The sequence below is a fragment of the Episyrphus balteatus genome, chromosome 1 (assembly GCF_945859705.1).
Source record: "Episyrphus balteatus chromosome 1, idEpiBalt1.1, whole genome shotgun sequence".
NCBI lineage: Eukaryota > Metazoa > Arthropoda > Insecta > Diptera > Syrphidae > Episyrphus > Episyrphus balteatus.
The window spans coordinates 126,793,640-126,806,246 of NC_079134.1; the positions used below are offsets into that span (position 1 = coordinate 126,793,640).

At 28.4% G+C, this 12,607-nt stretch overlaps 1 protein-coding gene across 7 annotated transcripts in view; it reads left to right on the forward strand.

Annotated features, from left to right (window-relative positions):
• Positions 1-12,607, forward strand: part of LOC129915756 (aldehyde dehydrogenase, dimeric NADP-preferring) — a 51,135-nt gene that overhangs the window by 26,856 nt on the left and 11,672 nt on the right. For all 7 annotated transcript variants that reach the window (XM_055995430.1, XM_055995448.1, XM_055995421.1 and 4 more), the window contains 2 exons: positions 156-208; positions 356-414. In XM_055995430.1, coding sequence (XP_055851405.1) covers positions 156-208; positions 356-414 — 112 coding nt within the window. The remainder of the gene's footprint in view (positions 1-155; positions 209-355; positions 415-12,607) is intronic.

Sequence of the window (12,607 nt, forward strand, 5' to 3'; positions counted from 1 at the left end):
AAAAAATATACGAAATATTTTTTTATTAATTATACGAGTTTTTCTTCGTGTATTTATTTGATGTGCGTGTGCATGATTTGATTTTGATTACAATTGAAAAAAAAAAAAAAAAAAATTTTAAAACTCAGTGAATTTAACATAAAATTCCATTGCAGATAGCAATAATCTTTACAATCACCAAACTGATATAATGGCCAACTATGATGATGTGAGTTTATGATTACTTTACTTTATTTAATCGATAAAAAAGCACTTAAATAAATTGCATTCTATTTCAACATATTTTTTTTGTGTGTGTGTTGCCAAATCAATTTTTTCAATTTTTGTTTTTTTTTCTTTTTTTTTGGAAACACAGGTTATGCAAAGAGCCAGAACGGCATTCGCAAGTGGAAAAACCAGAAGTTATGAATTTCGGTAAGTTGCGTTTATGTTTTTTGATAGGTATTATTTTTGTTTTTTTTTTTTGTATTTCTGTAATTAGTGGAGTAGGTAACTTAAGTTAAAAAAAAATGGCAATATTAGGGAACCCGACTGAACAGCTCCGATTTTTATAATCTTTTTTTTTTTCAAATGTCAGTAATTAAAAATTCTTTAATCCTTTATATCACCAAGTTATATTTCTGTAACAAACCAAAAAAGATCCCGCAAAAAACCATGCGATATCACTTGACTTTAGGGCTGCCGGACGTCCCGATTTTGCCGGGACAGTCCCGACATTTAGACTCTGTCCTGGTTTTTCCTGACATTCCCTTTCTTAGCGACCGGGAACTAATGTTAAAATTAAATGAAACCTCAATGCAAGACTTTTCTCTTAAAATTGATGAAAATGATTTTTTTTCTGTTTAAACTCACAAAGAGAATTTAATAGTTACTTGTGAGATGTGGAACATTCACAATTAAAATATCTTTGCCATCGGGTACAAAGGGGTTAAGTCACAAAATTGCACTTTCCGGGTTTCGATGAAATAAGAATAACTTTTTTTTTCTCTTTTATTTGGTATCATAAACATAAATTTAGAACAACTCTTTTCTATAAAAATAAGAGGATCAATGCTCAAAAGTTCATCGATTAGCTCAACTTCACATTTTCAGGCAAACTATCAATTATGACTTAACCCCTTTGTGCCCGGCGGCAAAGATATATTCTTACATTTTCAATTTTTGTTTTTTTCATTTTTTAAGAATTTTAACCGTCCCACAGAGGAGTATTCGACCCCAAAATCCGGTCATAAGTGAAAGCAAAAAAAAATCGCATTCGTCGAGTTATTTTTTGCTTTTCGCATTTCTCAATACCCATGCTAACTAAAACCGGTTTCAAATAATAACTGTTGACCCCCTAATCCCCAAGATCTGAGTTTAAATCTAGTCGATTTTATAAGCTCAGGCCACAAAAGCTTATTTTGTTTTTTAATCATTAACACTGCAGTCTGTTTTTTATTGTGATTTGTGATAATATTGTGAAAATTTTTTGATGCATTTCCAAGCTCAAGGTATGTACTTTATGTAAATACAGAAATTTCCATATAGGTATTTTATTGAAAATATATTAAAAATTGAAATGACAAGAGTGCATAGAAAAACGTGAAAATTTATGAAATTTCCGGTAGAAAAAAAAGTGTTTTTGTTTTAGTCTCGGGTATGATTGGGCAAAAATTTTTCTTATACATATATTTAACTGTACATCTTTGTCATCTCATCCACATAAAAAAAATTTACACATGTTTCCACCTTTTTTTTAATAGGGTTTTTTAGTCTTGAGGTATTTTTAATCAAATTGCCTTTTGTTGCTTAAAAAAACTACTTATTTTCAAATTTTTGTTTTCTTTAACCTGAAACATGAACAATATTTAAAAATTTCATCTAAAAATTAGTTATAGTACCGTAATGAATTAAATAAAATTGAAAAAAAAAGAAACTTACTTAATTTTTTGTTTAATTAATCCGAAAATTTTTTTCAGTGCAACTTTTTAATGCATTATAAGTTTTAGGCCAATTCCAATAAGAAAAACATTAAAAATATTTTTGACCGGATTTTGAGGTCGAATACTCCTGTGTGCGTCCTGACATTCATATTATAAGAAACATGTTTTTAAGACATTTTGTTATGTGTTGAAATTAAAGCACGATAACTTTTGTAAGAATTCAGAAAATTGAAATCTGTGAATGTTATGTTTTCTAAAATTTCACTATTTCAGATAAAAAAAAAATTTAAACAAATAAAAAAAAAATAAAATAAAAATGACTAAGCCTGTATTAAAAATAAATTGTTTTAAGTATAAGAAAAGTCACTCAAATTATACAAGAAAAAAAAAATTTTAAGTCGAATTCATTCATTTTCCAAAATTAGAAAAGTGTCTAAAAAATAAATTGGGGCTTATTGCATTTTCTAAATTATTATTATTTTTTTTTTATTTTCAATTTCATGTTTTTTTTTTTTTACTGTACCGATTTTTCCCGACTTTTGAGACCTGTTGTCCCGACATTAATAAAATTTTATCTGGCAGCCCTACTTGGCTTTAACTTTAATAACTTAATTTTTAATTACTATTTTATCCAAAAAATTCAGCATTTTACCCAGAAATGTCGATATACCTAAGTAGCGTTCTTGACAGTTTATTTTGAAAGCTTGGTTTTCTTGAAAATTAAGAAATTCAAAAAACATATTTTTTCTCTCTTAATTTATGTCGAATTCCTTTCAATTTTTTGAATCGCCTCAAAAAATTCGAATTTTTGGTGTTAAAAAGGAACATGAAAACAGACCGAATTCTTTTTGCCATTGTATGTGTGTCATTTGACAACAATTTTTACACGAACGTCAAGCTGAAACCAAAACAATTTCTGCAAAATAAAACCAGAGATTCCTTTGATCAATAATTTTGTTTATTTTCTTCGGTAATATAGATTTATTTTAATCAGAATCAAAGGGAAATTGCAGTTATTATTAAGATCTGAGTGAAGATGAAGTAGAAGGTTATTATTTTGGTCGTATGCTGTGGTTTTACAGAGAAAAAATTTTCTGACGACAATTACGAGAAGAAAAGTCATAGTAATTTTACTTTTTCACAAGAAATATGCCAGGAAAAAATATATTTTGATCGCACATTGTTTTTTTTTATTTATTTCATATTTTTCCGCAATAAAAATACGATATTCAATTAAAATTTACTCTTTATTTGAAGTTGGTGTTCTCAAATAAACAAACAACACGAAGAAAACTTTCAGCTTGACGTTTGAGAAATGTCAAATGTTACAAGTGTGTGTGCAAATCCGTGTAAATCTCTCAAAAAAGAGGGATTAAAAAAAATTCGAATTCTGCTTCGTTTGAGGCGAATTTTTTTTCTATGGAACATGATTTTCAGAAAAAATTCGCTTCGAGATCGCCGCAAATTCGATTTTTCAATTGAAAGGAATTCGACATTACAAGGTTTTCTTTTCGAAATTTTGGCAAATGTCTAAAAGTAAATATTTAATAACGAACAAAAAAATAAAAATAATTAAAAAAATATTAAAATTATTTTTATTTATAGTGTCGGTAAACGTCGACCAAAATAAGGCGTCTTAGTAAGGGTACGACAGATCTAACTGATGGGTCCACTGTCGTACCTTGGCGAAACGCTTTATAAATTTTTGGAGTTGAGGTCACTTGAACTTATATTGAAGTAAATATTTAATAGTTTGTTCTTTGAATTTTCACATCTCTGTACTTGAAAACAATTATAAAAGCTTTTTATTTTGATCCCTAAATGTCGAAATATATGACTAAATAATAGGTCTGTTTAATGAATCCGATCCGCACAGACAAGATACGAAAATTATAAGCTTGTGTGTCCATGAAGGAAAATTTTGCCCTAAACTATTCTACAAATTGTCATTTTGTGTTCCATAAAGTTGTCCAGCACAGTTTAGTTCAAGTTTTTCTGCTCCTACTTTTGAGGTAGAGAGCAAATGAGTGAGAAGTGTCAAACACAGCTGATTTGTTTTATTATGACAAATTGAATTCAAAATAATGGAAATTTCTTCAGAATCTTTTAGTAATGGGTACTTTCAGGAAATAATAGGGACTAGATATTTAGGCAACGTCATTTTCTGAACTGAAATTTGAGTATATTAGTTTGGACATTGTCAAATTTCGAACTAGAGAACTTTACAGATCGCAAGGGTTAACCGCTATAGAGTAAAAACTGTCGCTGTTGCCGTTTTATTTTTTAAATTTAATTGAAGATTTGAAATTTGTTCAAAAAAAAAGTTAATTTTAATTTTTAAAGAACAATACGGCAACATCAGCAATTTTTACTATTTTTAATTACCGACGACGCGACGTTTGAAAAAAAATTTCATCAAAATTGGAGCTGTTCGGCCGGGTTCCCTTATAATTTGTTTTAGTTACTCTTATAAATTTTATGTTTTTATAATGCAACTCTCGACAGTCGTCACTTGTCAAATAAAGAAAATAACTAAAATTGGTAGATAAATTTCGTAATACCCTAAAAGTACCTGTATGAGTGGTACCTAGCGAAGTTACTTAAAATCAAAATAATAAAAAAAAAAAAACAATAAAACTTTCGAGAGAAATTTTACTTCAGTAAATTACACTTAATTATTGTGTGAAGAATAAATAAAACTTATAGACAGACAGACAAACGGGCAGGCAGGCTGATGAACACATGATAATTTAACTCTTTTTTTTAACATTAAACTTTCTGCAAAACCTTGTTGTTGGGTTGTATTTATTTCTTTTATATATTTTTTTTTTTTTTGTTATTTCTTTTTGACTTGTTTGTTTTATTGTCTCTTTGTATAAACATCAACCATCTGGTCTGGAACCGGCTTTGTGGTTTTATTTTTTTTGTCATTTTTTTTCTCTCGCCTTTTGCTTGCTCATTGTATTTATTTTCAAAAAAAAAAAATTGTTAGAAAAGATTAAATGTTATCTTTTACGTTTCGAATGCTTGACAACGCATCTATGTAGGAACACAGATTATAAAAGTCTTGAAGCGAAACAAATAACAAAATATAGTTAGAGTAGGTGAACTTAAAGTTCGCCAAAACTAGATTTTTTTTTGTAGATACATACATTAAGTTGACATAGGTAAAATTTTTGTGAAAAGGTCATTTGTTCAAATAGAGCACTTATCTAGCTTTCTGTAGTTTCATGAAGAAGGTGTGTAGGTAATTCAATGAATTGAACGTTGATAGATTCATTTTAATGTCTTCTTACAGGAAATGAACTATATTTTGGGTGATTTTTTTTAATTATGCTTTTTTCTATAATCTTTCAAGTATGTAATCTAATTAAAGAAAACATACCTATTTATGTACATAATATTATAGGCATGAGAATTTTACTGTCTTTTTTTTAACTTGCTGCATTGGTCATAGCTCACAATTACTCATTACATCGATTTGTGATTTTTGAACACGAAAATATCGAATTCCAATTTAATGCCAGTAAAACCTTCGATCCAAAATCTTTTATTTCTTTCCGATAGATGACGCTGAGGAAAAAACACTATTTGATATGTATACCTAGTAATAAATATGAATGTCTGAAGCTAAGCAATAGTTTTATGTTCCCAAATTGGATCTTTCTTAACCTAAAAACATATTGTGGAAGAATTTTAGAGATTAGGTGTAGGTAAGCTAATATTTTCTTTTTGTGATTGTGACGAACTAAATACAAAAATATGGTACCTTAAATTCCTTTGGGTTGACAGACACGCCAAATAAACGTTTATCTCGGATAAGTTTTAGTTTTTCAACTTTCAATGAATGGGAAGTTCTATAAGTTTGGTGAAAGCCAATTTTCCGTACATAGGTAGTTAAATATATACCTAATTAACATATTTAATAACATTTTAATGATTAGTAGTTTTCCCTCTGTTTGGAAACAAGCGAAGATGATACCAGTTCTCAAGAATCGCAATGAGGATTACTATCGACCTTTAGCCATATATTACCTTTCTTTCGATTTTTCTAAGAATTTGGAGAAACTCTTAAATAACCATATAAAAACAGTTGTACTACAGCTTTAATTGACTTTATTTGATACTGTCAATCGTTTTATACTTTGTGAAAAACTTGAAGATCAATTTCATTTCTTGATTCCGTCAGTCAAGCTTATTCTTTTGTATTTAACTGGTAGATCTCAGGCAGTTTTTGCTAACAATGTTATGTCAACATTTCTCCTTTTACAAAGAGGCATCCATCAGGACTCTATTTTGGGAATTTTGCTGTTCTCGATGTACATATATTAATGAACTTCCAATTATTATGTTGGTGGTGATGACCTTTTGTTTTTGATATTATGCTATGAAACGGGCTTCAGGTCAAATGAAACAAATGTATTATTGTCCCGACGTTTCTTTCATGTTTATGAACATCATCAGGTGATGGCAAAGGAATCTTTATTAACATTGGTTTACATACATCAAACACAATAGTAAACTTACACTTGTTACATTTATATTGCACTTAAGTAAAAAAACAACAAAATCAATAATTAAAAATGAGCTGCATAGAGCAAATCTCCACTTTACAAAGTTAAATTGACAAGTAACATGTCGATGTCAGTTAAAATAATAAAAATACAAATAAAAAAATTCAAGAAAATCATCAGAAAATAGGAGTTTAAAAGCAAAAACAAAACAAATTAATTTTGTTCAAGATTTCGTTAACGAAATTTTTTATTGAAAATTTCGTTTCGCTTCAGAAAAATGATTTCTTGAATTCTTAATTAATTATTAATTTTTAGAATTACCTATCATTCACTGGTGAAATAATTCAAAATTACGTCATTTACTAACTCCCTTTGTAACTACTATTTACAAAATTTTAGGATTACAAAATAAATAAAATAAGAATCCAAAGGATAAAGGATCTGAGTAGGTACATATCGTGGGCACAGCGCCAAAACCACGAATCTGCAAAATTGTAGTTTTGAGAAAAACGGCTTCAAAGTTTTGGAAATTCATGCAATCGTATGGGAACTCGTGCTACGGAAATCGATATTTTAGGCTTTTAGGCAACAGATGGATGATTAGGGTCGAAGCAGTGGATAGAGGGGCCGATAACAAGTTAAATGCCGCATTAAAGTGAAAATGTCCAAAAATGCAGATTCGCGGTTTTGGCTTTGTGCCGACGATATATTATTTGACATCGCTGGAATCGAATTCTCGGATGCCGTCAAATCCGATATAATGGCCTTGCAAAATAGTAGTAGTAGTAGTAGTAGACTTCTACTGAACAACATCAAACATATAGCGTTTTCGTTTGGGAATTCTTAGAAGCGTCCGGGACTGTCCGATCCGGAATGCCAAACGATCAGAGTTAGATACTTTTTTTTATTCTGAAGTTTGGGTTTCTTTGTATTTGTGAAACATCAAATGCGAACGTCTGATGAAAGTTTTGTTTTGTTTATTTTTTTTTTTTATTATCATTAAGTTATCTATTTTTGTTTTCTTTGTTCACATTATTTTAATATAGTTTAAAGTTTGTGCATAGTTAAAAATCTTGAAATTGAGAAATGAATAACAAAGAATGACATTTCATTACTTTGACGTCTTAAGTGTTAACATGTGTGCGTGATTCTGGTTTTGATTCTGCCTCAAAATTCGGAATCGATTTTCTCTTCTTTTCAGAATTAGAACTGTCATTGAGTGCCAAACGATCAGTTTCAGAATCGTTCGGGAGAATTCCGGACAGTCCCGGACGACCAAACGAAAACGCTAATAGTGTGAATATTTGTATGCACCATAAAGTGTTTAAAAGCAACACAAAGGATCCAAATGGATCCAAGCTTGCTGCTTAGAGTGGTCCACGCTTGTATGGGAAAAATAAAATTTTCAAATAAACGTTGGGCCACACACTAGTTTGGTTCCAAATCCTATTGGTATACCTACTGTTGATTTTTCAGCCTCCTATCTTATATAGAAGGGAGTGCTGATCGCAACTGAAAAATTGTAATTTAATGGAAAAAAGTAAAAAAAAATAATTTTTTTTTTTAATTTTAAGTTAAAAATTACTTGAAACTTGTGGTTGTTATACTTGTTCTGAAAAAAATATCGAAATAATAATTTTTGGGGCCACTTCCAAGTAAATTTCGTCAACAGGTGAGGTGGTACACAGACTTTTAAATTTCACATTTTGCTTTTTATTTATTATTATTAATTATTTCTCACTTTTTTTGGAAAAAAAATAGTGAAACTTAAATGAAATAGATATTTTTTTTTTTTTTTTCAAAACAAATGAAGAAAACAATCCAGATTACCTACAAAAATTGAACTGTTACTAGCAGCCTCTTGCGGTTAAAATAGCGAATTGAAATTTCACAGCGTTAATGTTGTAGATAAGTGGAACAAATTTAGGGGGTGGCCCGACCGAAAATCGAAAAAAATATTTTTTTGGACTATACTATTGCTAATCAGTTTTAAGTAAATTTTTTCTGACAAATCGTCCAGTTATTAAATAAATCTAAACCTAAATCTAAATCTAAAAGTTAGATAATAGTTTGACATTAAAATTTCATCCACATCCTAAGTGCAATTCTATTTAGCTATCCCGCTCTATGTTATAATTTTAATTTAATGAAAACAAAAGCATTTCATCTCATAACTTACAACACTTAACTCATAACAATTAACAATTTGTGATTCACCTTTTATCTTTTATTATTAAAACTCATCAATCAATGAGCAACTAGGTACATTGTACCAAAGAGAATGATAACGGATTAGCTTTTTGATTGCATTTTGAGCTTTAGTAGTTGGAATCTGATTTTTTTTCCACAATTCAATAACTTGTTCAACCGATATTTTAGCACTTTGTTTAATTGAAAACTTTAAAACTTTCAATTGATAGAAAAACACACTCATAACTTCTTTAATTGTTGGTAACTTACGTTCTAAAATTGTTTGCATAGGTACACCAATGAAACGAATTTCCTTATCCATTATAGATTAATGAATAATAAATAAAACTGTATTTGAAATTTATTTATAACACACACTTAAAAAATAAAAATTTCACCACCGGGATTTTAAGTTAGTAAATACCTTTTATATTTATAAACGAACAACAAACTTCTTTACAATATTCACTTTTACGACAGAAACTCAAATTTGTATACATTTCCCCGAAAAACATAGACTCAATTAAAATTTTCCGAATTATTAATGAAAAACTGGTAAAATTTGCGTGCATTGGAGTTTGAAGACGAATATCTTTACAACGCTTAGTTTAATCGACAAATGACCCAAGATCATTTTTGTAGAGCAGTTAATTTCCTACAAAAAAAGTAATGGCGCAGTTCTAAAAAAATTCCTAAGGAAAACCGATATTTTCCATAAAATAGTCAAAATTCAGGATTTAATAACTTTTGAACGGTGATGTTTGGGAAAAAAATTTTAAAGACCTTTTTTGTAGAGCGTTCAATTTCCTATAAGAATATAAGAAAAAAAATTTTTTAATACCAGCTGATCGAGAGATAAAAATTTTCACTTCTGATACTAGGGAAAAAAAAGAAATATTAAAAGCGGAGGACCTTCCTATCAAAATAAAAAGCTCATATTTGGTCAGTATATTCTATAGGGGTCTAGGAATCGAGATATCGAAGTACCAATTCAAAAAAAAAAAAAAATTTTTTTTTGACCCACCCTTGGTACAATTATTTAAAAAGCGAGAGGGGATATCACATTATTTTACTTTCGGCAATAAAACTGCTCATTGACCATAATAACCTTGATTTTTAGTAATTTTTATTTGCATTCAAATTTTGCATGTTCGAAAAAAAAAAAACTTGTTTAACAGTTTCGACTTTGTTAATGCATAACTGTTTATGTATATTATACCTATATTTTTTTTTTTTATTAACTTTAAACAAGAACAATACTGTTCTCGGATTTTAATGAAGGTGAGGTGAATACATTATTAATTTTTTTTTTTTTTTCGAGTTACAAGGTCAGCATCATTTTTTATGGCACGTGCTCGATGAGCAATTAGATTTTATTAAGTCATCAGTCAATTATTGTTTGTTGTAGATTAGATTTTGTGACAAGATGCATTTAAGTGATCTACATGTAATATCTAGCTGAACAGATGAACGAATGTCATTCAAACAACAAAAACAAAAAAAAAAATAAAAATTTAAAAAGAACAATGGCAACAAATTCGATTAAAAAAACTTCTATAGCATTTATGTTCAGTTTGCTAAGCAACAAATTAGTTGACCTTTAAAATTTCATTAACATTTTATGTATTTGTCTGTTATGGGAGAACCATTAAATACCTTCATACCGGCAAAATTGACCTTTAGCAAGGTTTGAAAGCAACAGAAGATAGAAAAGAAAAAAAAATAATGAAGTTTTTTGAAAGAACAATTTTTTGATTTAAACCTTTTTAGAAAAAAACAAAATCATTATATACGAAGGGTTTATTTATACGACGTAGTACTATTGTATATCATAGCTTAGGTCTTATGTGAGAAGCTGGAGCAATAAAATAAACAAGTCATCAATCTAGTACTCAGCTGCAGCATGAGTTATGCAAATTTTATTTATTGATTGTTAAATATTACAGTGAATTCTACTTCAAAGATATACAATGAATCATTTTCCTGAAGTACTTTCGGTTTAAATACAAAGAGATGCTATTTACATACTTTCGCCGTTTTTACATATTTTGTTTTTTTTTTTTTTTTTTTTTTAAGTTTTGCGTTGTTTATATCTGTTTGGGTTAACTGTTTATCATTATAAGCTTTTGTATAGTTTGAAAAAAAAGCATATTCAAGATAGCGGATATAATAATTACTGACGTTCTAGATAAACAAATAATGTTCTTTGTTTTCATTTCCTGTACCTTATACTCAATGGAAGGAAAGGTCAAAATGATATTATTTTTTTTTTGTACTTCAAATTAAGAACTGGGATATACATATTTATTCAACTATGTTTTCTTTACTTCATCTAAATGGTGTCGGATTACTTTCATCCATTTTGTATCGATTCTTTTCTTTTCGTTTCTTTTTTTTAGAAAGAAATTAACGAAATTATTTTTATTTGAACTTGATATCAAAATCGTCAAATATATCAAAGAATTATTTGATTAAAATTCCATTTTTTATGTAAATTACACCAAAGTTATGAATAAATATTACACAAAAATTTGAAAAATAAATCGAGTCGAGTCCTCCAAGACGTAAATCAAATAAAGATACAACCAGTATCCGATTTTTATTACTTTTGTTTCATTATGCTGGATACGTACCCAGACCTCTGGGGTCATAGTCCATAGCACTAAACATTGCGCCACGAAATACTACAAGTAAAAAATAAAATCTTTAAAAAAATATTCAAACAACAACAACAGCCCTTGCAAATTCTTCAAGTTTTTTTTTTTTGTAAAATAAAACATTTTTAATTAAGAGCCAATTTTTCAATCTTCTAATAAACAGTCAGTTAACTGTTCGACGAATAAAGTTATTAGGCTCATAAACAATCAGATAAAAACATTGAATTTTTCAATCAAGAGTAATTTATTCTACAGAATAACAAAAAAAAATTTGTCAAATTCAAAAATATTTAAAATAAACGTCATTTTTATTCATGATTGTTTTTGTTTTCTTGTGTTCCACTGTATTTTTTTCAAAATTCTTTCAAAACAGCTTTGACAACTGACACAATATTTTTGTTGAGATTATTCCTTAGAATAATTTTTATTCGTCTCTGAAAGAAGCAGATAGTTTTGTTCTTAGGAATAAGCTATATTTGCTTGTTGAAAAATTGATTTTTTCTCTATCCTTAGGAATAAGTACTAACTGACTGTTTAACTGACTATTGAAAAATTGGCCCTAAAAAAAAATTTCAAATTGTTTCTGAAGAAAATATTTCACCGTTTCATGATATGAATTTTTATTTTTTAATAATCCCTATGTTTCGTCATCTGAAAAAAATATTTAGTTTTATAAATCTATTGAAAAACAACAAATTTTGTTTTGTTTCTTAAGTTTTTACACATGAAAGTTTTTCTTACACAAATAAAATTATCATTTTTTTGTAAAAACACAAAAATTCGATTATAAGCAAACACTTTATGGCAAAAGAATGAAATTTGCATCGTTGATATTATTTTCAGACACTGGGTCGCTTTCCGGACAGGTAGATTTTGTACATGTTTTTTTGCATTTCATAAAACATTTGAAAGTCTAATTTATTAAAACCAATCTAAAAATTATTCGACAATTACAATTAAATAATATCATAATTTAAGCGTTGAGAACGCGAAGGCTTAGATGTTATTTTTTCTAGCGGATAAAAGTGTCAATCGACAAGTTAAACTTTGGGATTTTAGCCTTTCATATAGTGTCATTAGTTTAAAAATTAGCTTTAGATGTTTTTTTTTTCTAAAATTCTTTCAATTTCATACATGCAAAAGTGTATGTTTTTTTGCCAAAATAACTTTCGTCTTAAAAAATTAAGTGGACAGCAAATTTAAGTGGATTTTGAGATGAAAATCTTATAATTTTTTTTGTGGAGACATGTTAATTCAAAAAAAATTCCTAAAATTGGGTCAATAGGTGAGTGTTTTACCATCAAACGTTCTTGACCTTTTTTTT